General features: G+C 47.1%; 1 protein-coding gene across 2 annotated transcripts in view; it reads right to left on the reverse strand.

Moving 5' to 3' along the window:
- LOC118375422 (zinc finger homeobox protein 3-like) overlaps positions 1 to 26,731 on the reverse strand; it is a 192,022-nt gene that overhangs the window by 13,549 nt on the left and 151,742 nt on the right. Inside the window, exons 7-9 of one of the 2 annotated variants that reach the window (XM_052481661.1) lie at positions 11,179 to 11,315; positions 10,386 to 10,586; positions 272 to 398 (exon numbers count right to left, since the gene is read on the reverse strand). In XM_052481661.1, coding sequence (XP_052337621.1) covers positions 272 to 398; positions 10,386 to 10,586; positions 11,179 to 11,315 — 465 coding nt within the window. Of the gene's footprint in view, positions 1 to 271; positions 399 to 10,385; positions 10,587 to 11,178; positions 11,319 to 26,731 lie in introns of both variants that reach the window. The other variant, XM_052481660.1, reaches the window with a different exon arrangement.

The following is a 26,731-nucleotide window of genomic DNA, read 5'->3' on the forward strand; positions in this document are numbered from 1 at the left end:
CTTAGGAGTCCTTGACGCATGTATCATTTCAGAATCCCCAGGGAGGGGGTAGTTGCAAAACACAGAAGTAATAACTAATTCAGACTCCTGCAGATGCAGGAATCATTATTTTTCCTTTGTTGTCAATGATGGCCTTGGCATGATCCCCTGCATTTTCATTACATTTTCCAAAGGGAGACTGGGTAATGAGAACATTGCCATCGCTATCCTTCACATTTAAATGAAAGGAGGGACAATTAAAGCATAGGTAAAAACATGGTGCTATACTGACCGGCTTGTTTCTTGATATCTTCAGAGCTGGAGTTAACCGTGGCTTGTGGGGTACTGCTTTGTATCTCTCTATCTGGGCCTGGTACTGGTATGAACATGCTTTCTGGCAGAACCTCTGATGCCGTCACCTGGAAAATCAAACACAAGACACGTCCCATGTTAGTTACTGTGTGGTCCTATTATACAACTGAGTTTCTGTAAGCTCACAAAAAGATTGTGTTGTTATATATTCTTTCCATTTAAAACTTCACACATATTTTCCTGATGGAATTGATAGACGTCTTAAAAAATTGTGGAAACCCTTGCACAAGGTTTCTCTCTCACATGCATTCACACACACATGCACAAATAATCACATTACTTTTGACTTTATTTGCCATCGCTGGAATTTGCACTTTGATCACTGCCGGTGTTTTGTCATGTGAATGGTAAGTTCTGCTGCAGCCAATTAGTGAGACGGCCTGAAAAGCCTACCGTGGCCAACTGAAAAGCTTATTAGGCCACCTAATTAAATAATTATTCCATGAAAAAAGCGCATCCAAATCAAATCAAATTGTATTTGTCACATACACATGGTTAGCAGATGTTAATGCGAGTGTAGCAAAATGCTTGTGCTTTTAGTTCCGACAATGCAGTAATAACCAACAAGTAATCTAGCTAACAATTCCAAAACTACTACCTTATAGACACAAGTGTAAGGGGATAAAGAATATGTACATAAAGATATATGAATGAGTGATGGTACAGAGCGGCATGGGCAAGATACAGTAGATGGTATTGAGTGCAGTATATACATATGAGATGAGTATGTAAACAAAGTGGCATAGTTAAAGTGGCTAGTGATACATGTATTACATAAAGTTGCAGTAGATGATATAGAGTACAGTATATACATATACATATGAGATGAATAATGTAGGGTATGTAAACATTATATTAGGTAGCATTGTTTAAAGTGGCTAGTGATATATTTGACATAATTTCCCATCAATTCCCATTATTAAATTGGCTGGAGTTGAGTCAGTGTGTTGGCAGCAGCCACTCAATGTTAGTGGTGGCTGTTTAACAGTCTGATGGCCTTGAGATAGAAGCTGTTTTTCAGTCTCTCGGTCCCAGCATTGATGCACCTGTACTGACCTCGCCTTCTGGATGATAGCGGGGTGAACAGGCAGTGGCTCTGGTGGTTGTTGTCCTTGATGATCTTTATGGCCTTCCTGTGACATCGGGTGGTGTAGGTGTCCTGGAGGGCAGGTCGTTTGCCCCCGGTGATGCGTTATGCAGACCTCACTACCCTCTGGAGAGCCTTACGGTTGTGGGCGGAGCAGTTGCCATATCAGGCGGTGATACAGCCCGACAGGATGCTCTCGATTGTGCATCTGTTGAAGTTTGTGAGTGCTTTTGGTGACGAGACAAATTTCTTCAGCCTCCTGAGGTTGAAGAGGCGCTGCTGCGCCTTCTTCACGATGCTGTCTGTGTGGGTGGTCCAATTCAGTTTGTCTGTGATGTGTACGCCGAGGAACTTAAAACTTACTACCCTCTCCACTACTGTTCCATCGATGTGGATAGGGGGGTGTTCCCTCTGCTGTTTCCTGAAGTCCACAATCATCTCCTTAGTTTTGTTGACGTTGAGTGTGAGGTTATGCTCCTGACACCACACTCCGAGGGCCCTCACCTCCTCCCTGTAGGCCGTCTCGTCGTTGTTGGTAATCAAGCCTACCACTGTTGTGTCGTCCGCAAACTTGATGATTGAGCTGGAGGCGTGCGTGGCCATGCAGTCGTGGGTGAACAGGGAGTACAGGAGAGGGCTCAGAACGCACCCTTGTGGGGCCCCAGTGTTGAGGATCAGCGGGGTGGAGATGTTGTTGCCTACCCTCACCACCTGGGGGCGGCCCGTCAGGAAGTCCAGTACCCAGTTGCACAGGGCGGGGTCGAGATCCAGGGTCTCGAGCTTGATGACGAGCTTGGAGGGCACTATGGTGTTAAATGCCGGGCTGTAGTCAATGAACAGCATTCTCACATTGGTATTCCTCTTGTCCAGATGGGTTAGGGCAGTGTGCAGTGTGTTTGAGATTGCATCGTCTGTGGACCTATTTGGGCGGTAAGCAAATTGGAGTGGGTCTAGGGTGTCAGGTAGGGTGGAGGTGATATGGTCCTTGACTAGTCTCTCAAAGCACTTCATGATGATGGAAGTGAGTGCTACGGGGCGGTTGTCGTTTAGCTCAGTTACCTTAGCTTTCTTGGGAACAGGAACAATGGTGGCCCTCTTGAAGCATGTGGGAACAACAGACTGGGATAGGGATTGATTGAATATGTCCTTAAACACACCAGCCAGCTGGTCTGCGCATGCTCTGAGGGCGCGGCTGGGGATGCCGTCTGGGCCTGCAGCCTTGCGAGGGTTGACACGTTTAAATGTTTTCCTCACGTCAGCTGCAGTGAAGGAGAGTCCGCATGTTTTAGTTGCGGGCCGTGTCAGTGGCACTGTGTTGTCCTCAAAGCGGGCAAAAAAGTTATTTAGTCTGCCTGGGAGCAAGACAACCTGGTCCGTGACGGGTCTGGTTTTCTTTTTGTAATCCGTGATTGACTGTAGACCCTGCCACATACCTCTTGTGTCTGAGCCGTTGAATTGAGATTCTACTTTGTCTCTATACTGACGCTTAGCTTGTTTGATTGCCTTGCGGAGGGAATAGTTACACTGTTTTTATTCGGTCATGTTTCCGGTCACCTTGCCCTGATTAAAAGCAGTAGTTCGCGCTTTCAGTTTCACGCGAATGCTGCCATCCACCGTTTCTGGTTTGGGAATGTTTTAATCGTTGCTATGGGAACGACATCTTCAACGCACGTTTTAATGAACTCGCTCACCGAATCAGCGTATTCGTCAATGTTGTTGTCTGACGCAATACGAAACATATCCCAGTCCATGTGATGGAAGCAGTCTTGGAGTGTGGAATCAGATTGGTCGGACCAGCGTTGAACAGACCTCAGCGCGGGAGCTTCTTGTTTTAGTTTCTGTCTGTAGGCAGGGATCAATAAAATGGAGTCGTGGTCAGCTTTTACGAAAGGAGAGCGGGGCAGGGCCTTATATGCGTCGCGGAAGTTAGAATAGCAATGATCCAAGGTTTTTCCAGCCCTGGTTGCGCAATCGATATGCTGATAAAATTTAGGGAGTCTTGTTTTCAGATTAGCCTTGTTAAAATCCCCAGCTACAATGAATGCAGCCTCCGGATATATGGATTCCAGTTTGCAAAGAGTCAAATAAAGTTCGTTCAGAGCCATCGATGTGTCTGCTTGGGGGGGAATATATACGGCTGTGATTATAATCGAAGAGAATTCCCTTGGTAGATAATGCGGTCGACATTTGATTGTGAGGAATTCTAAATCAGGTGAACAGAAGGACTTGAGTTCCTGTATGTTGTTGTGGCCACACCACGTCACGTTAACCATGAAGCATACGCCCCCGCCCCTCTTCTTACCAGAAAGATGTTTGTTTCTGTCGGCGCGATGCGTGGAGAAACCAGCTGGCTGCACCGACTCCAATAGCGTCTCTCCAGTGAGCCATGTTTCCGTGAAGCAAAGAACGTTACAGTCTCTGATGTCCCTCTGGAATGCTACCCTTGCTCGGATTTAATCAACCTTGTTGTCAAGAGACTGGACATTGGCGAGAAGAATGCTAGGGAGTGGTGCACGATGTGCCCGTCTCCGGAGTCTGACCAGAAGACCGCTCCGTTTCTCCCATTCCAATGATAAGGACCAGAACAGAAAAGAGGCATTCTGGGTAATATAAGCACTATCAGTTTGGGGAAATATTCTACGCCTTTCAACCCCGCATACGTCACAATATAGTGGTTTAATGTCAATTACGTTAGAGTTATTTCAGGTGCATTAAGAATACAAAATTAGAGCTACTATGGATAAATCCAAACATGAACAGGTTCAATAAAGATGTATGAACAAATATGCAACAAAATTATGTTTCAGGAGGAATGCTATGCATTTTTCCACTATACAATGGTTTAATTTGTTTCTACCATTTTAATTAGAACATTTCAAGGAGCAATGAATATTGATTAAAAATGTGCAGAGAAGCGGCCAGGTTTTCTTTGCTCTCAAAAGGTTGAAGTCAATCATGGGTGAATGACAGCCACCTCCCTCCGTATTATCTCCCCCCACCACTCTTCCTCTCCCATATCTCCCCCTCATAGCCCCTCTTTCCCCTTAAAGAAATACAACAATTCACTCATTAAGCGGGTCCTATTTAACAATAATCGGTAATTGAGATTGGAAGAGGTCGGGAGTTGAGGCAACGTCTGCGTCACCTTCCTTCAATTAACTCCCCAAATAGAATAATCATCCTCACTCCCCACGCCACATTTCAATTCACAGTACCCCAACCTAACCCAACCCACTCCACCCCTCTCCCTACTCCCCACAGTCTCTCCCCACCCTTCTCCCTACTCCTCAGTCTCTCCCAACCCTTCTCCCTACTCCCCACAGTCTCTCCCCACCCTTCTCCCTAGTCTCCTCAGTCTCTCCCCACCCTTCTCCATAGTCCCCACAGTCTCTCCCCACCCTTCTCCCTACTCTCCCCAGTCTCTCCCCACCCTTCTCCATAGTCCCCACAGTCTCTCCCCACCCTTCTCCCTACTCCCCACAGTCTCTCCCCACCCTTCTCCCTAGTCCCCACAGTCTCTCCCCACCCTTCTCCCTAGTCCCCACAGTCTCTCCCCACCCTTCTCCCTACTCTCCACAGTCTCTCCCCACCCTTCTCCCTACTCCCCACAGTCTCTCCCCACCCTTCTCCCCACTCCCCAGTCTCTCCCCACCCTTCTCCCTAGTCCCCACAGTCTCTCCCCACCCTTCTCCCCACAGTCTCTCCCCACCCTTCTCCCTAGTCCCCACAGTCTCTCCCCACCCTTCTCCCTACTCCCCACAGTATCTCCCCACCCTTCTCCCTACTCCCCACAGTCTCTCCCCACCCTTCTCCCTAGTCCCCACAGTCTCTCCCCACCCTTCTCCCTAGTCCCCACAGTCTCTCCCCACTCTTCTCCCTAGTCCCCACAGTCTCTCCCCACCCTTCTCTCTAGTCCCCACAGTCTCTCCCCACCCTTCTCCCTACTCCCCAGTCTCTCCCCACCCTTCTCCCTAGTCCCCACAGTCTCTCCCCACCCTTCTCCCTAGTCCCCACAGTCTCTCCCCACTCTTCTCCCTAGTCCCCACAGTCTCTCCCCACCCTTCTCCCTACTCCCCACAGTCTCTCCCCACTCTTCTCCCTACTCCCCACAGTCTCTCCCCACTCTTCTCCCTAGTCCCCACAGTCTCTCCCCACCCTTCTCCCTAGTCCCCACAGTCTCTCCCCACCCTTCTCCCTAGTCCCCACAGTCTCTCCCCACCTTTCTCCCTACTCCCCACAGTCTCTCCCCACCCTTCTCCCTACTCCCCACAGTCTCTACCCACCCTTCTCCCTAGTCCCCACAGTCTCTCCCCACCCTTCTCCCTAGTCCCCACAGTCTCTCCCCACCTTTCTCCCTACTCCCCACAGTCTCTCCCCACCCTTCTCCCTACTCCCCACAGTCTCTCCCCACCCTTCTCCCTAGTCCCCACAGTCTCTCCCCACCCCTCTCCGTGCCTCTATTAATCCTCTACCACTTCAGGTTCTCTTTACTGCAATGGACCACCCTTCTTCTCTCCTATCACGCCACAATGGTCATCCTGGCTTTGCCTCTTTACTTAAATGTGTATGTGTGGGTGATAACATCAAACGAGCCCATACAAAATGAAAAGGAATAATGTAATTCAAATAGCTGTTTTGACCTTTACTATCTAACATGATATTCATATTCTTCAAAAAGAATCAGTCAAATCTTATCAACATATATTTAACCTTAAGTCACCAGGAGTGATATATAAAGGCATAATGGATTCACCTCGTCATCTGAAACATAAAATAATCAAATGCCTCTGTCTATATTTGTGTATTTTAGCCTTTGGTCTGGCCTGTGCTTCTAAAAGGAACACACTCTCTGTCAGTCTGCAACTGGCAGTGTGTTCAGCAAATAGTGACAATGAGGACATGTCTGTGAACAAAGCATGGCACACAGCTACAAACAGAGCCACTCTAGTCCTACACAAGGCGGAGTCCTCCTCAAGCAACAGCGGGTTTGCATAGGGCCCCGGGGTTAAGTGGAACAGTAAACATTCTCTAGTCCATCACTGTGCGATTAGTCTCATCAGAAATTCACTGGAAAATGTTCAGACATTTTCCTCCCTTTCTGTTTTCTTCTCCCTTCTCTCTCTCCTCCAAACAGAGAGTGGCAAATGAATGCAACCAGCATGGAGAATACCACAAATACAAAACACAGCAGCGATTTACATTACAAAGTGGACTGTTTCTAGACAACCGCTTCATTAGACGACAAGAGGCAAGACCAGAGAGTATCCCAAGGTCACTTTTAATTTGGACCGCCTAATTGGCAAACATAGTTCAAAATGGCTATCATCTAGCCAGACTCAGAATTAATGAAGCACAATTATTTTCATTACCCCTATCTTAGACAGACAGAAAATGAGACATAGAAGGAGAGAGGAAAGGGAGGAGAGAGGGGACGAGAGAGGGAGCGAGAGACGGAGGGAGGGGTAATGGAAGGATGGGGCTGCAGGAGAGAGAGAGAGAGAGAGAGAGAGAGAGAGAGAGAGAGAGAGAGAGAGAGAGAGAGAGAGAGAGAGAGAGAGAGAGAGAGAGAGAGTACCGTTCCATCTATATCCACCAGTAGAGTTCCGTTCCATCTATATCCACCAGTAGAGTACCATTCCATCTATATCCACCAGTAGAGTACCGTTCCATCTATATCCACCAGTAGAGTACCATTCCATCTATATCCACCAGTAGAGTACCGTTCCATCTATATCCACCAGTAGAGTACCATTCCATCTATATCCACCAGTAGAGTACCATTACATCTATATCCACCAATAGAGTACCGTTCCATCTATATCCACCAGTAGAGTACCATTCCATCTATATCCACCAGTAGAGTACCGTTCCATCTATATCCACCAGTAGAGTACCGTTCCATCTATATCCACCAGTAGCGTACCATTCCATCTATATCCACCAGTAGAGTACCGTTCCATCTATATCCACCAGTAGAGTACCGTTCCATCTATATCCACCAGTAGAGTACCGTTCCATCTATATCCACCAGTAGAGTACCGTTCCATCTATATCCACCAGTAGAGTACCATTCCATCTATATCCACCAGTAGAGTACCATTCCATCTATATCCACCAGTAGAGTACCGTTCCATCTATATCCACCAGTAGAGTACCATTCCATCTATATCCACCAGTAGAGTACCGTTCCATCTATATCCACCAGTAGAGTACCGTTCCATCTATATCCACCAGTAGAGTACCATTCCATCTATATCCACCAGTAGAGTACCGTTCCATCTATATCCACCAGTAGAGTACCATTCCATCTATATCCACCAGTAGAGTACCATTACATCTATATCCACCAATAGAGTACCGTTCCATCTATATCCACCAGTAGAGTACCATTCCATCTATATCCACCAGTAGAGTACCGTTCCATCTATATCCACCAGTAGAGTACCGTTCCATCTATATCCACCAGTAGAGTACCATTCCATCTATATCCACCAGTAGAGTACCGTTCCATCTATATCCACCAGTAGAGTACCGTTCCATCTATATCCACCAGTAGAGTACCGTTCCATCTATATCCACCAGTAGAGTACCGTTCCATCTATATCCACCAGTAGAGTACCATTCCATCTATATCCACCAGTAGAGTACCATTCCATCTATATCCACCAGTAGAAATAAAAAAAGGTGCTGGTTTTAATGTGCATTATATTACCTATGGTTCTCTCCTGAGTCTTTGTAGGGGCTCGGTGCATTATTATCTCTATAAAAGATAAATACTGCTGCCTTCCATACTAAAGTGTTCGCCATTTGCTTTCTAGCTGGGCCAGAAAGATGGCTAGGCAGCTAGGTAGAGCACCGTTCTCCTGAATGATTGTCCAGCGAGCAATTCTGTTCCACAGGCGAGAACAAACGTCAACATTTGCACAGTAATTTACAGGAAATCAAAGGAGAGCAAATAAAACCATATTTCCCTTTGATGATGATTAAAACAAAATGAGCTCTTTTGCTGGGGTAATGTAGCAGAGGTAGACAGAGTCCATGTTGTAAATACTGATATTACATTTGTATGAGTCTATATCTAACTATATATCTATATATCTAACTCTATATCTATATATCTAACAGAATGTATATTCATGCTTCAGTCTTTACGTTTTTTGTACTGCTCTGTATGGATATGTATAGGAAACGCAAGGAGTGATTGTACAGACACACAGTCTCTATTGTCTCTTTGTGAAATTGGTGCATTCATTATTCACGTGAGATTAAAGAAATAGTGAATAATAACATTTCCACTGCCTGAACTTGCATTTCATTAAAGGAAAATCGTATTAATTACATTTAAATGAATCTGTGTCACAATAACTTGAATATATTGTTTATAAAAGCCTTTGTTTAGAACAACACTGAGGTGATCACAGACACTGAGAGAATATCAATGTGCTCCTGAGAATAAATGGACAGGGAGGTAAGATCTAGCAAACAACAGACTTATCTGTCTCTCTCTCCCCACCGCACTCAACTGACTACGATAACAATGAGACCAAAAAAAGGGCTCATTGACCATAGGCACATTAGACAACGGCACCTTCTGGTGGTCCTTCTGTAGCTCAGTTGGTAGAGCATGGCGCTTGTAACGCCAGGGTAGTGGGTTTGATTCCCGGGACCAAGCATACGTAGAATGTATGCACACATGACTGAAAGTCGCTTTGGATAAAAGCGTCTGCTAAATGGCATATTATTATTATTTACCTTAGAATATGGCTAAAGCATCTGATCCCCATAATACCTGACTGGCAGTGAGTCAATGGGATGCCTTGGAGCCATTTCACAATTAACAGTTTCCTTTGTATTTTGATAAAGCTTCAAATGTCATCAATTTGGAAGAGAAGACTGGAGAGACATGCTCCATTACAAACAGCCAGCCAGGCAGGCAGGGGGAGTAACAGTCATCTCTGGGCTGCAGAGAAGAGACACAGCTAAGGCCTCCATTGGTCCTTGACCTGATGGGGCCCAGCCAGCCTGCCTGCATGGCCCTTTGTGTACAGACATACGCTACATGCGCTAAGCTCACACACGCAGAGCAACAAAAAGGCTGTGCGTATTCCCATGGCCTCTTCATCACTTCCCACAGAGAAAATAAATGACTAAACAGACACAATGGTAAATATAAATGTGGTAAAGGATGCATACTGTACAGGATGGGCTGGGTATTAAGGCTAGGTGGCAGAGCAATGGCATCCTGTGTTGTGCTTTCCTCTCAACGTATTCAGTGTGTTTAAAAAGGCCCTTGAAAAAAAGACGTCATGAAGTCCCCATGCAATCCAGTGGCCATGGATTAGGAGGATAACAGTAATCAATGTACACATCTCAGAGGCAGGTGCCTACCTGTAACTTCACAAACAGAAAGACCACAATGCAACAGAAGAAAGGGCAGGAAAACCCAGCGAGAGGATTACAGACTGAACTACCTTGAACATCTCAGAACCATTTACGGCTGTTTAGCTTATAAAACACCATATTTGTATTTGTACAATAGCTGATGTGAGGTGATCCTTCTGGTAATACATGGTTGCAGTACATCACCCAAGTGGGTGGAAGAGATGATTTCCCACCCTACTATGTAAAGCTCTTTGAGTACCTACCGTAGGTGGAAAGGCGCTATATAAATGCAATCAATTATTATCATTATTATTACAACAACAGTTGTGTTCACCCTATTTTACAGTGATGGATGTGTGCAGGAGGCTTGGCATTGATATTTTAGGATGGTTTCGTTTAGCTTGAGGGAATGTGCATTCCTTGTTTATAATTGAGCTGACTATTGGTATGTAACAGCATTGCAGGGGCCATGGTTAAATATTTCTAAAGAATACAGTGCCTACACATACTGTATCCACAGTCCACACAGACACACACACAAACACACACGAACACACACACGTACCGTGGCGATGAGCTTTTCCACGCAGTCGGGCGCCACGCTGTGGAGGTGTGTGAGGTGGAACTGCAGATGGATCTTGTTGTTCAGCATGTCCTGGCAGAGCGGACAGCGGAACATGGGCTGGACAGAGTGCTGCGTCATCACGTGCATTCTCAGGCGGTTCAGGTCCGTGTTGCTGAACTTGCAGTAGGGACATTGGTACATCTGGAGGAACGGAGGAGAGAGGGGAGAGAGGAGCACAGGGAGGTTAATGAGGTGAGATGGAGAGCTGTAGGTCTGCTTTGTGAGAGACAGGAATTGGAATGGGAGGATGAATGGAGGAGTGTTGCCCCCTGTGTCTCTACCAGGCAGGTCCCTCTGATCATGGACCACTAGGCAATACGGAGAGCAGCAGTCCTGGCACACACTTCAAAGCTCTCTCATCTGTCAAATACTATATTGGTTTTCCACCTTTTGCACAATTAGCAATGCAACTGCAGCAGGAAAGCAAAACTCATTTTAAGGAGATTTGAAAAAAATCATGCATTATGCAAAAAGGCCCGTCTTTATTCAAATGTCTTTAAGAAAAATGCTTAGAAGTAGCTATGTCTTTACATTCCTTTTCACAATTAATGTGTAAGTTTTACTGCTTATAATGAGGGCATGGTAATTGGGGATAACCTTGAGTTGATTGGCAAGTTCAAATAGTTAGAATAGTGAGTCTTAATATGACCATCCTCTATAATTTAAGAAACCTACTTCTGGAAGTGGCAGCAGGCTGTGTGTTAAAGATAGAGCAGAAGGAGTGGGCTGTTACCTGCTCTGCAGCAGCACTCTTCTCAGCCGTCCTCGGACGCTTGGAGGAGAGGGGGCTCCCTGTGGCCCCTGACCGTGAGGAGGGCCTCTTAGAGGGGTTCGGGGAGTCTGTCTGGTCCCTCTCTGACTGGCTGGATCCTGCTACGCACACACACACACACACACACACACACACACACACACACACACACACACACACACACACACACACACACACACACACACACACACACACACACACACACACACACACACACACACACACACACACACAGGGCAGAGAAGAGAAGAGAAGAGAAGAGAAGAGAAGAGAAGAGAAGAGAAGAGAAGAGAAGAGAAGAGAAGAGAAGCAGACTCATCAAAGCAAGGTGAAGACTTGGCAACCAGAGAACAAGTCAATCAATAAGTGTGCATAAAGGGCTTTGAAATGTCTTTCTTCAATGTGATATAACCACGTTTAATGGGACTTGGGCAGGGAAGCAGTTGATCAGCCAACCCACAGCTCCACATCCAAACCACCAGTCTGCATAATTCTCCTGCCATGCCAATGCAGCAACACACAGCCAAGATATGTTTGACGGCCTCTCTCTCCCTATGTTGGATCGTTAGGACACCAGACAGCGCCACATATGGCTAATCAAAACATTAGTTTGTCACATTGGGCAGCTTTAGGTTTCTCTCTACCTCAGATTTTCCATTTGAAGTGGCGCTGGAGATGAGGGATTCGCCAAACTTGAGACGAGGCAAGCATCTCCTCGCACTCCAGCATTAAGGTAACGAGGTCCGTCCTCAGTTCAACTTCAAACGTGACCGTTTTCTTTACTTAGTTTCTCCCAGGTACTCTTTTACATCTGCTCTTATACAAGTACCCAGCTCTGACTAACAGAGAGGTGTGTATTCATTCACACCTCTTTTTCTATGGTTCCATTTACACAGCTACGATAGAAATAACACCATCTATAAATAGTTGCATAACATTAGCACAGATTGTTATTGTCTACAATGGTAGAATGGTCCCCATTGAGACAGTACATCCAATTAGCTAGCAAGAGGGCCTACTATAAGTGGCAGTAGATTCACTCAGACTTTCATCAAGAGATGTAAACCTCATCAATTCCCAACTGTAATTTCAATTTCACCAATTCACACAATTATCAAAACAGACTGTCATGCTAGGCAATGCCATATATACTGCTGAGGTGGCTGTGGACTGGTTGAGAAGGGAGCAAGAAATTGGATTTTCGCTTTCAAAGCACTCATGATCAATGACCACAAGCTTGCTCCTCATCAAAATACATTTCTGTTGAAATTGCTACCAAAGAGGGGTGAGGTCCTTGGATTCCTCTGCCAGGAATGAAAAAGGAATGGTGTCAGAGTAAGGAGAGATGATGTCCTTGGATTCCTCTGCCAGGAATGAAATAGGAACGAAGTCAGAGGAAGGAGAGGTGAGGTCCTTGGATTCCTCTGCCAGGAATTAAATAGGAACGATGTCAGAGTAAGGAGAGGTGAGGTCCTTGGATTCCTCTGCCAGGAACGAAATAGGAACGAAGTCAGAGGAAGGAGAGGTGAGGTCCTTGGATTCCTCTGCCAGGAACGAAATAGGAACGAAGTCAGAGTAAGGAGAGGTGAGGTCCTTGGATTCCTCTGCCAGGAATGAAATAGGAACGAAGTCAGAGTAAGGAGAGGTGAGGTCCTTGGATTCCTCTGCCAGGAATGAAATAGGAACAGTGACAGAGGAAGGAGAGATGAGGTCCTTGGATTCCTCTGCCAGGAATGAAATAGGAACAGTGACAGAGGAAGGAGAGATGAGGTCCTTGGATTCCTCTGCCAGGAATGAAATAGGAACGATGTCAGAGTAAGGAGAGGTGAGGTCCTTGGATTCCTCTGCCAGGAATGAAATAGGAACAGTGACAGAGGAAGGAGAGGTGAGGTCCTTGGATTCCTCTGCCAGGAATGAAATAGGAACAGTGACAGAGTAAGGAGAGGTGAGGTCCTTGGATTCCTCTGCCAGGAATGAAATAGGAACAGTGACAGAGGAAGGAGAGGTGAGGTCCTTGGATTCCTCTGCCAGGAATGAAATAGGAACAGTGACAGAGAGTAAGGAGAGGTGAGGTCCTTGGATTCCTCTGCCTCTGCCAGGAATGAAATAGGAACAGTGACAGAGGAAGGAGAGGTGAGGTCCTTGGATTCCTCTGCCAGGAATGAAATAGGAACAGTGACAGAGGAAGGAGAGGTGAGGTCCTTGGATTCCTCTGCCAGGAATGAAATAGGAACAGTGACAGAGGAAGGAGAGGTGAGGTCCTTGGATTCCTCTGCCAGGAATGAAATAGGAACAGTGACAGAGGAAGGAGAGGTGAGGTCCTTGGATTCCTCTGCCAGGAATGAAATAGGAACGATGACAGAGGAAGGAGAGGTGTCAGAGTAAGGAGAGGTAAGGAGAGGTGAGGTCCTTGGATTCCTCTGCCAGGAATGAAATAGGAACAATGACAGAGGAAGGAGAGGTGAGGTCCTTGGATTCCTCTGCCAGGAATGAAATAGGAACAGTGACAGAGGAAGGAGAGGTGAGGTCCTTGGATTCCTCTGCCAGGAATGAAATAGGAACAGTGACAGAGGAAGGAGAGGTGAGGTCCTTGGATTCCTCTGCCAGGAATGAAATAGGATCAGTGACAGAGGAAGGAGAGGTGAGGTCCTTGGATTCCTCTGCCAGGAATGAAATAGGAACAGTGACAGAGGAAGGAGAGGTGAGGTCCTTGGATTCCTCTGCCAGGAATGAAATAGGATCAGTGACAGAGGAAGGAGAGGTGAGGTCCTTGGATTCCTCTGCCAGGAATGAAATAGGAACAGTGACAGAGTAAGGAGAGGTGCAATTTGGCTTGGCAGTTAGAGCTTTAGAAGTTGTGGACCCAATATCCTCTGAAATCCTGCTGGAAACACTGACCTATAGCTTGACCCCGCTTGGGTAAATCCTCCTGCTCTTTGTGCCTACACAGCAAGTGAGTGCCAGTGCAACTCTCGACTTAATTGGAATTTCTGTAACCAGCTAAGCCTCCTCCAGTGGTTTGTGGGTCGGGCCAAGTGGACTGTGACAAAGAGAGAGTGGATAGAGAGACTCATTCACACCCCAGGGCCTCACAGCCCAACCATGGGTTCCCCCCTTCACAAACCAACACGGGCACCAGGCTTCACAACCACAACACGCTATTCAGCTCTTAGAAAGAGCAGGTATTTTGAGGAGAAACAAAACCTTTTTCCAAAGACCCTTAGGGGGATTCAATAGGGAATTAGCCTACTGATTAGCATCCATATGCACCACAGGATGTACAAGACAGCCATGCTTTGGTACACACAGTGGGCTGAAATGTAAATAGCGGCTAATTGTCAGGTACCTGCCCATCTCAGGCAGGAATACCCCCTCTCTAGTATCACTGCAGACTCCAGTGTGCTCTGCTCTACTAGCCAGCTGGACGTATCACACAGCTAATCCTTTTAATTCAACCTGCAGCAGCATTAACAATGCAGCCAGCTTCTCCCTCCATCCCGCTCCCTGTCTCTCTCCGTCTCCACTGAGCCAGGCCCCACAACAAGAAGCTTCTGCTCAGCTAACCAGAGAGGAGAGCACTCCCTGTAAGAAACCCAAAAGAGAGAGAGAGGGAGAGAAAGAGAGGGAGGGGGGCAGACAAGAGAGAGAGAGAAATAAAGCCAAACAAAATGGGAGCGGCAAACAGAAAAGAATCACAGCTGAGTAAAAATACTCAGCTAAGCCGGTGCTCGTAAAGGAGCTAAATCCACACGGAGCCGGCGTGGGGGAGCCAGAGCACCACAGTGCCCCGCCGCCAGCGGAAAGAATTCACTGTGAAACTTAAGGAGGTGTCTTGCCGGCCCTTAACAAGGCCATAAAGAGTTAAATTTGGCCTGATTTGTACAGTCCTGGAAGGGCAAATTGAAAACAGGGGGCATTGGGAAGGGGGCGAGGGGGGTTAGGGGGGGTCAGGTTAAGCAGGGCTGACCACGCTCCTGCTCCAGACATTAAAATGTCAGCTCCAATCAGGCCGGGGGAAGCTGAGCTGATTACCCAGTGGGGCCCTGCCTTGGCTTTGGTCAGAGCAGCCTGCTAGATCTCCCAGAGACACTGGGATTGGCCAGGGAGGCCCTATTTGGTCCAGTCAGACACAATCCCATTAAACACATCAACCAATAAACAAAGGAAATGTTAAACAAAGGCACCTCCCCATTCCCTGACATTAACCTCTCAGTCATGAACTGTCCTCACCACTTCCTCCTCCACTTCACTCCACTTCACTGCCTCTTCACTCACTGCCCCCTGTCCTCACTCCTCCTCTCACCCTATTTCTCTTTCCTGGCCCACTCACTCTCTGGTGGTAGTCCCCCCCTCGTGTTAAAAGACTGTGAGGTAAACCCTCCTACCAGACCAGGTCCTTGCTGCCTTGCTAAGCAGCTATCAGACTCTAACTGGTCAGTATCAGGGTGGAAATCCTCACACATAAAGACCATAAATGCTCATATGTGACCAGGCCTTCAGTACAGGGCAAACAGCTGGAGAAGGGGAAGCAGCTGAAGCCTGCAGCGTTACTGGACAACAGTCTTCAATGAGGCTGATATGATCAATCAGGCCAGAGTAATGGACAACATAATGCATGGGCTATGGAGTGGCGAGGCCAACACACTTAATACATATATTAAATAATACGCAAGAAACCCTGTAACAATAACCAGCAGCTGCCTGGGTCTACCAGTGTATAATGCATGTGGGTGTACATGTACAGTGTGTGTGTGTGTGTGTGTGTGTGTGTGTGTGTGTGTGTGTGTGTGTGTGTGTGTGTGTGTGTGTGTGTGTGTGTGTGTGTGTGTGTGTGAGAGAGAGAGAGACAGAGTCTGAGAGCGGAGTGGGAAGGATTGTTCAGGGCACAGCCTTACCTCGTCACGGCCTGTAAGGAGTCCATAAATCTGATCAATCGCTCTCTCCTAAGAATCCAAACCGCCCACTCCTGCCACCAGCCCTGTGACTAAAGTCCAGCTACCGTATCCTGTTTTCGTTGTCGAGTGAAGAGAAAAAAAGAGAGACCAACACAGTGCGAGCCTGGGAACATACCGGAACGAAAAGGAGGCTGATAAAAACAGAGGGTGAGGGGATTTTAGCGGCGTGTGCGGTCTGAGCGTGGCATGGTTGGGCTGGTAAGAACGTGGCCAAGCATCGGGACCGACCAGATCCATTAACAGGGGCTAGGAGCAGAACATGGGCTCCTGATGGAAGGGTCTCTGCCTCTTCCAGGACCTACACTGTAATTCATGTGCACTGGGCTCAGCACACAGCCACATTCTGGCTATGAAAGGCATTGGGTTCAGTTGGAGGGAAAGCGTACAGTAAGGTGAATTCTATTGCTCTCTAAAGTCCCACTTATTTTGGCCTGCCCTTGGGAGGCAATTTCAAGTTTAATATGCCGCATAAAATGGCAATCAAGGATGTCAAGTTCTTTAATATTCAAATCTCGCTGTCTCTCTTTGTCAAATTACCATTGGAGGACATTCTGTGCTTTCATATATGGAGTCCCTGTGTGACCTTGTCCTGGAATTGTATGTGTAGCTCATCTGTGATAGGGTGTGAATCAGTTTGTCATCAGAGGGGCTGGGTTCATCTTTAGGGCTTCATCCATACATGTGGATCACTGTGGGGCCTCCCCAGTGACCTCTCTGACTGAGAGGACCCTGTGTGTGACCCTGATCTCTCCTCTCCGCTCATTACACACCCGCCTCACATCCAGCCCAAACCAACTCTGACAGATACACAGAGTGGACTTTCATCTGAGAGCACAAAAGGTATAGCAGGAGGGAAAGAACCCTTAAGAGTCAATTAGGTGATTATTAATTCATGGGCCTTTTCCGTAAACCAGGGGCTTTTGTGCTGTCGAGTCCCGTAAGTGAATTGGACTTTGGCACCTTGTCTCACCTCCCTGGGCTGGGCTGCATTACTCAGGCTGCAGCGAGGGGGCTGTCAGCACACAGCCTGGTCTCTGGAGCAATCACAGCCTTGTTGTGCTTTCAAGGGGGGAAAAAGATGGCAGCTGAAGTGAGTGACCGACACAAGCTTGGCTGAATTAACACAACAGGTCTTCTGCCATTGAAATCTTTGAGGAATGCAATCACAGCTGCCATTGTGTCATTGATCTGCCTCTACGTCCTTGGGAAGGGATATTCCACGAGTTGGAGCTAACAGGATGGAGCTAACAGGATGGAGAGGAGAGGAAGAAGAAAGGGGGAGAGAATGATTTCCTGTGGCGGATGTCTGGGTCTGGGATGTTAGGCCTGGTGGTGCCCTCTTCTCTCACAACTGGCTGGAGAATCTTGACCATCAGTATGGACACTGTCCCCCAGGAGGCCTGGGAAAAGGATGCATGTGATCAACAGCTCCTCCCCTTCTACCGACTGGCCCTATCCTGTCTGCAGACCCAGCCCTGCCTCGGAACCCAGAAGCCTCCGGTCGTAAAAACATAAGCCACAGTTTCGGCTGCAATGGAGCCAGGCCATATGGCCCTACTGCCTGATACCCACCACTCTGCCCTGGGCCCAGGCCCAGCCGCTTCCTACCCACAACCACCCCTCTCACAATCCCTTCCCACAATGGCCTGATCAATCAGGGACACTCACAGCCATCTACTGTACTGGAACTCCCTCCATCCCGTCTCCTCCTCACCCCCTCCCCACTAACCCTCCTCACACTCCACACTTCACAGGGCCAAATTACTGAAGCTCTCTCTCCCCATGTCCCTCTGCTCTTCACTCGCCTCTAGTCCCTCAGCAATTTAACCATTAATATGGAGAAGCAGGTTCAACTCCCCAGTGCTAACAATAACTGAATATGATCTCTCTTTTCCCCTCCCCTTTCTGCCTGTCTTTTTTAATCTACAGGCCATGTTAGAGCCCTGAGCGACAAAGGGCTATATTCCACTTCACCTCATATTTCTCAGGTAATTACTCTGTATCAATTAATTTCAAATAAAGAAAATTACAACCAAAGCCCCACGCCAAAGCGACTCTATATCGAGGCTCATCATTCCTCAGTATCCTTGGTGGATAGCCCTGACTTTTATTAAATGAAAAACCAGCTCCACACTGCATGGGAAAAGAAGAGTGGTTTATATAGGCCTACAGGCATGACTGCAACAAAGACACATTTAAAATGAAGAAATTAAAAGGAGATAGTAATTAGTGTCCGCGTTATTAATCTTCAGGCCACTGAGCAGGCGGCTGACATGGCGTTCACCTTTAAAAGACACTCCTCCCCGCTCACCAGGCCGGCAAAGAGGCAGTAGCAGCAGCAACACGGCTGGCCCATTACACTATAGAAGTACAACTCATAAACACTGATTTTTCAGGGAGTTGGCTCACAAACAAGGACAATTTATGGTCTATAATCTTCAAAGACAAAGGGAATTCTAATTTGAGGGATGACAAGCACTCAAAGGACATGATATGAATATGTAAAAAAAAAAGTGCTCTTCTCTGACTTCATGGGATAACAGTTGCACATTGTTAGAACTCAAGGGGGGTAAAGCAATAGACCATTGGTATGATACATTCCTTAGGCTGAGCTGTTAAAACATGTGAAAATATGAGATTTAAAAAACAATGAGCACTGTCCATTGCTAACCTTACCCTACTGGCCAGCACAGCATTTCTGACAACTACTAAAACTCGAGTTGAGAGCTACCACATCCCCATATGTGTGCGTTCCAGTGTGAGCCGCACACCACTCCCAAGACCAGAGAGCACAGGCCATTATATGTTCAGCCTGCAGTATCACTCCTCTGCATCCAGGGGTTGCTAATGTTCACTGCACTGACAGAGATGCATCCATCGTCTAATTTCCCTTCACTCACACACACACGCACGCACGCGCACACACACACACACACACACACACACACACACACACACACACACACACACACACACACACACACACACACACACACACACACACACACACACACACACACACACACACACACACACACACACACACACACACACACACACACACACACACACACTCACAACCATACACACACTCACAGCACCGGGCTCCTCCACACTCATCCAATCACAGAGATTCATAGGTAAAAGTAAATATTTAAGGGAAAAGAGATGGGACCAATTTGGTTGGGTGCTCTGCCGGTGACAGAATGCGGATGACCCCGCGCTGTAATATCATTCCCCCCTCCCTCGCTCCAGCTCCCATCATTTGAAAGTCAGGAAGAGGGTATGAGAGGAATTATTCATAAACCTCAATTGCAGAAGATTGCAACCCCCTCTGCCTCCCTCCCCACACACACACACTGCACCCCTCCCTCCCATTTCTCCATATACACCACAATACAAACCCTTCCCATACATTTATGTTAAGCATGTCAAATCATATTGTGGCCATTCCTCCTAGCCCTTAAGTGTATTAACAATCCCTCTTTCCTCTTTCTGCCCCCCCCCCCCAGCCTCTCCCCTCCTCCTCTACCTTTCTCCTACCTCCACCCCTGTGTATTCAGCTCCTGCATTAATACTGTCCTGCTCTAATCTAGGTACAGCTCCCCTTGCCTTCCGGAGCAGAACCCCTCCATTTCACTAATGCTGCGTCAACTAGGTGAACAAGGCGTGAGTAGAAGAGGAGCAAGGCTCAGGGCTGGCCATTTATAAATATTTCATTGGCCGCATTAGAAACGACCCCTGGATAGCATATTGGGGAAGTTGGCTAAATCGCAGCTTCTGCCAACATTCACTTTATTGTTTAAATAAGTAATGAATTCAATGTACAAACTAAACTTGTGGTTGTATGTCATCCCTCCCTCATGGAAAATCATTACAAAGTCTGGTGTGTGTGTTCACCTGTGTGAGCGGCATATTGAAGAAATCTTTCAGCAGGAGAAGACATGCAGAATACACATGCATTTCTAAATGGCTTTAATGAATTTTGAAGCGCTGTGGCACTAAAAAGGGAAATAAGATTGACAGTAGCTTTAAAAGGGAAGATTCCTTTCTTCTGCCTCCGCTAATGCCGCCTGCCTGATAGTGACTGTCACTTGTAAAGGGAACAACGTCTCCACACCAAGTTCCAATGGTTGTATGACAAGGATGAGACGAAACACTTCAATAGTTCTAACGACGGTCCTTGGGAGAGCGGCACGCCATCAGACAGCGGGAGACGAAACACTTCAATAGTTCTAACGACGGGCCTTGGGAGAGCGGCACGCCATCAGACAGCGGGAGACGAAACACTTCAATAGTTCTAACGACGGTCCTTGGGAGAGCGGCACGCCATCAGACAGCGGGAGACGAAACACTTCAATAGTTCTAACGACGGGCCTTGGGAGAGCGGCACGCCATCAGACAGCGGGAGACGAAACACTTCAATAGTTCTAACGACGGGCCTTGGGAGAGCGGCACGCCATCAGACAGCGGGAGACGAAACACTTCAATAGTTCTAACGACGGGCCTTGGGAGAGCGGCACGCCATCAGACAGCGGGAGACGGAACACTTCAATAGTTCTAACGACGGGCCTTGGGAGAGCGGCACGCCATCAGACAGCGGGAGACGAAACACTTCAATAGTTCTAACGACGGTCCTTGGGAGAGCGGCACGCCATCAGACAGCGGGAGACGAAACACTTCAATAGTTCTAACGACGGTCCTTGGGAGAGCGGCACGCCATCAGACAGCGGGAGACGAAACACTTCAATAGTTCTAACGACGGTCCTTGGGAGAGCGGCACGCCATCAGACAGCGGGAGACGAAACACTTCAATAGTTCTAACGACGGTCCTTGGGAGAGCGGCACGCCATCAGACAGCGGGAGACGAAACACTTCAATAGTTCTAACGACGGGCCTTGGGAGAGCGGCACGCCATCAGACAGCGGGAGACGAAACACTTCAATAGTTCTAACGACGGGCCTTGGGAGAGCGGCACGCCATCAGACAGCGGGAGACGAAACACTTCAATAGTTCTAACGACGGTCCTTGGGAGAGCGGCACGCCATCAGACAGCGGGAGACGAAACACTTCAATAGTTCTAACGACGGTCCTTGGGAGAGCGGCACGCCATCAGACAGCGGGAGACGAAACACTTCAATAGTTCTAACGACGGGCCTTGGGAGAGCGGCACGCCATCAGACAGCGGGAGACGAAACACTTCAATAGTTCTAACGACGGTCCTTGGGAGAGCGGCACGCCATCAGACAGCGGGAGACGAAACACTTCAATAGTTCTAACGACGGGCCTTGGGAGAGCGGCACGCCATCAGACAGCGGGAGACGAAACACTTCAATAGTTCTAACGACGGTCCTTGGGAGAGCGGCACGCCATCAGACAGCGGGAGACGAAACACTTCAATAGTTCTAACGACGGTCCTTTTGGGAGAGCAGCACGCCATCAGACAGCGGGAGACGAAACACTTCAATAGTTCTAACGACGGGCCTTGGGAGAGCGGCACGCCATCAGACAGCGGGAGACGAAACACTTCAATAGTCCCGTAACGACGGTCCTTGGGAGAGCGGCACGCCATCAGACAGCGGGAGACAAACACTTCAATAGTTCTAACGACGGGCCTTGGGAGAGCGGCACGCCATCAGACAGCGGGAGACGAAACACTTCAATAGTTCTAACGACGGTCCTTGGGAGAGCGGCACGCCATCAGACAGCGGGAGACGAAACACTTTTCAGACAGTCCTTTAAAACACAGGTTAGCTCAGTCCCTCACAGTCTAGTCCAACAAACAGCAACGGTGTGTTGTCTGCCTTCTCAGACACCCCGAGACAATCATCAGCCGCAACAAGCATGCCTCTGTTTACCAAATGCATTCTGTGTTCCTCTGTGCCGTTGTTCATACAGGGTTACAGAGGGTCTCTGTATAGGCGCTGTGGCCATCAATCATACAAACATAGAGGAGAAAAAGCGACCTTCCATTAAACTAGCGCTCCCGTCTCCTTTCTCAGCTGACAACACAGCCGTCCCTCCATCCCTCCACCCCTCCACCTTCTCCACCCACCCACCTCTGTTTCACCTGACAACACAGCCGTCCCCCATCCCTCCACCCCTCCACCTTCTCCACCCACCCACCTCTTCACTGTCCCCCATCCCTCACAGTACCCTCCACCTTCTGTTCCACCTGTATACTGTGTGCCACCATGCTGTATTAACTCAGTGCTAAATGACAACACAGCCGTCCCCCATCCCTCCACCCCTCCACCTTCTCCACCCACCCACCTCTTCACTGACATCAAACAGAAACCTTAAATGGACCTGGTTTCCTAATGCACACGCTATTTTTAACTAAGCGGTTCTAATAAGCTGCTGGGAAGCTGTACATTTTTCATATGCAAGCACATCTTTCCTTTGTGAAAACACAGAAACACACTTATTTGGTGATTAGTGACTGACAGAGGGGAGGAAAGGAATTGAATATGCTTGTATCAAATGGCATGCCTTTCAAAAAGCAGGAATGTTAATGCGAGGACTCTTCCTGAGCACCACAGGTATGAGTGAATTATTAATCGCTTGGCTGATTTTAATGCTTTTTAAAGTGCTATATTTTGATGTGTTAAAATGTACTTTTAGCCATTTTTCAGGCAGGCATGCATATTATTATTTCTCCCATCAAAGAGGAGCGTCACCCTTTCAAAGAGCACAAACAACTCAGGCTCATTTAAAATAAAAGTTAGAATATCAAAGACCTTTTTACAAAGATGGGGCTTCAAGTGGTGTGATGAACTTTTTGCAGAACTTTCTTTAAAAAAAATGTAGGTACGCAAAAGGTCTGGATTGTTTTCCAGCTTTTAACCTCACTAATGTAAATGAAGACATCAGAACTCTAACCATCCCCCAGGTCCAGGGATGGAGCTGGTCTAGTTAAAATGCCATCTCTCACTCTGCCTGCTAGTCTGTGATGTTGGCTTTCATTACCACAACTCTGTCTATTGGATGGGAGGAGATTACAAGAAATCCCCCTACTCGCTTCCATCCTTGTCTGACAACATGAAACAAATAGCTAGATCAAAGCTAATTACTGATAATACTTATTCCCTTTTCTACTTCATAACAGTAAAAACTCAAAGTATAAAAAGGACCTTCCATTAACCTGCTCCATTCAACCCACATAAGACTGATTGTCCAGAGAACCTGCTGTATTATTCAACCCTGGAACATGCTGTTCTTACTAACCCCATTGTCCTCCACAGTACACCTGTATATTGTGTGTTAAATGGACAACCATGCTGTATTATACTGTTCCACAGTCTCTCCTCTTCCACCTATCATCTCTTCCCTGTGCTCAAATGGACAACCATGCTGTATTATACTGTTCCACAGTACACCTGTATCCCCTGTGTGCTAAATGGACAACCATGCTGTATTATACTGTTCCACAGTGGCACACCTGTATCCTCTGTGTGCTAAATGGACAAGCATGCTGTATTTATACTGTTCCACAGTCCCTCTGCAGATACTTTGTCAACCATTTTAAATGGACAACCATGCTGTACTGTTCTGCCACTGCCCTACCCTGTGCTCTGACCTCTTTCTCCCCTCTCTCTCCAGATGAAATCTCGCGTCTTGTGCCCGGCCGCCCAACAACCTGCCCGCTGTATATCTGTTCCACACCCCTTCTGAAAAACCTACACTCGATCCCTCCGATGTCAACAACTACAGACCAGTATCCCTTCTTTCTTTTCTCTCCAAAACTCTACGTCCTTGGCCAGCTCTACCGCTATCTCTCCCAGAATGACCTTCTTGATCCAAATCAGTCAGGTTTCAAGACTAGTCAAATGGCACAACGGAGGCGCTCCGCATGCTGTATTATACTGTTCCACAGACCACCTGTATACTGTGAACCATCAGATCCTCCTCTCCAAATGGACAACCATGCTGTATTCCTACTGTTCCACAGGTGGCGTGGCACCTGTATATTGTGTCTCAAATGGACAACCATGCTGTATTATACTGACACACAATTAATCTTCTCCTTTCCCCCTTCTTATTTATACACCCCACCAATAACCAATGGGAAAGCACCTCAGGCCTCAACGCTCTATACACCCCACCAATAACCAATGGGAAAACCTCAGGCTTCAACGCACCAATAACCAATGGGAAAGCCTCAACGCTTTATACACCCCACCAATAACCAATGGGAAAGCACCTCAGGCCTCAACGCTCTATACACCCCACCAATAACCAATGGGAAAGCACCTCAGGCCTCAACGCTTTATACACCCCACCAATAACCAATGGGAAAGCACCTCAGGCCTCAACGCTCTATACACCCCACCAATAACCAATGGGAAAGTACCTCAGGCCTCAACGCTTTATACACCCCACCAATAACCAATGGGAAAGCACCTCAGGCCTCAACGCTTTATACACCCCACCAATAACCAATGGGAAAGCACCTCAGGCTTCAACGCTTTATACACCCCACCAATAACCAATGGGAAAGCACCTCAGGCCTCAACGCTTTATACACCCCACCAATAACCAATGGGAAAGCACCAATGGGAAAGTACCTCAATAACCAATGGGAAAGCACCTCAGGCCTCAACGCTTATACACCCCACCAATAACCAATGGGAAAGCACCTCAGGCCTCAACGCTCTATACACCCCACCAATAACCAATGGGAAAATGGGCCTCAAGCTTTATACACCCCACCAATAACCAATGGGAAAGCACCTCAGGCCTCAACGCTTTATACACCCCACCAATAACCAATGGGAAAGTACCTCAGGCCTCAACGCTTTATACACCCCACCAATAACCAATGGGAAAGCACCTCAGGCCTCAACGCTTTATACACCCCACCAATAACCAATGGGAAAGTACCTCAGGCTTCAACGCTTTATACACCCCACCAATAACCAATGGGCAAGCACCTCAGGCCTCAACGCTTTATACACCCCACCAATAACCAATGGGAAAGCACCTCAGGCTTCAATGCTCTATACACCCCACCAATAACCAATGGGAAAGCGTTGGTGCGAAAGGGCTGGGTTTTGATGAATAAACAAGCTGTGGGTGTGTCGAAGGCTTGACCCCTCACTGACCAATCAGAATGAGGGCTTGGCCCCTCACTGGTCAATCAGAACGAGGGCTTGGCCCCTCACTGGCCAATCAGAACGTGCTTCCTGGTGAAATATGTGGTTGCTTCAAGTTGTATATTTACAGCCTTTTATGTATTGCCTTGGAATCAACTCCAATTCCAATGTTAGTCCATTATAGTTTATTAAATGGCTTACAGAAATTAAATAACAAAATGTAAGCCTTTGCTAAGTAAAAATGTAGAACTTTGCTAAATAGGTTAACTTGAACCCATTTGCAGTCCACATTGTTCTAAGTAATTGCATGCCTTCAATAGCATTCACACTGATAAAGGGGCTAGGCCTGCTGTAAATTACATTATGGCTGATCATGGACATGCCAAACATTGTCAATAAGCAAGATTCAATGAATTATTGATTAGGCCTAAAAGAGAACAAATAATTCTAATAAAATGCTAAACAAAACTACAAACTTGTTTTAAATAGGCTATGTCACACTTACAGACACCATCATTTCTCCCCGTGGGCATATAATATTAAAACAACACAGAATATGAAGTGTTTTATGCACTTCCAAAACAGGACCTGCATGGCTAAAATAATGTGGGCCTGTCTACAATGCTTAGATAAAAAAGTAAATGTCAGCTCACTGTTTTCCTCCTCTCCAACTTTATATTTTAATAAAGCCTCTGTGATTAAGATTTATTTCCAAGCCGTCTCAGGAGGCACAAACCCTTTATCGGCAGTCTTGACTACTTCACAAATTGCATAGAGCAGACAAAAAAAGCCTAATTGAGAGGAGGGTAAGGCTATGCTTGTTTTTTAACCAAATAAAACGAAATAGGAAAAAACAAAACGTTTTTAATGTTTCTAAAGGCACCAAAAGCACATTAGGCTACTCTTGTTCCCATGTACATATGGGCAGTATGTGTCACAGCTGGATAGGCTGTTTCCGCTGTCAAAATTCATGCCATAAGCAACTGTGTGGTTGGTCTTAAATATCCCTATCAGCTCTGAAATTACCACTTTGGATCATGTTTTTAAGGACATGCCTCAAATACTTCCACGCTGCCCATCTGAACGCAAGCGAACTGATATAAGACAGATAAATTGCCGAACCTGGTGTTAGGGATGAAAAACAAAAACATCAGCCGAAAATAGAGCCCTATGTAGTATACTGCTATTACTAATGACTATTACTCTAACTATTACTAGATTGTTACCTAACTATTATTACTATAACTTCTAACTAATTCTACCGAGTAAGTTTAGAATATTCCTGGTCTCGGAGTGCTGTGATTGGATATCCAGACCAAACCCCCAACAGGGATTGACACAAACCCGAGCTATGCTCTGACGTGAATATATGGCCAGGGGGACCAAGCAGTGGGGGGCAGTCACAAACACTTCCTGTCTGTGAATCTCCTCCTCACACTCATACACCCACACACGTTCAGCCTC

Source organism: Oncorhynchus keta, chromosome 2 (assembly GCF_023373465.1).
Source record: "Oncorhynchus keta strain PuntledgeMale-10-30-2019 chromosome 2, Oket_V2, whole genome shotgun sequence".
Lineage (NCBI taxonomy): Eukaryota > Metazoa > Chordata > Actinopteri > Salmoniformes > Salmonidae > Oncorhynchus > Oncorhynchus keta.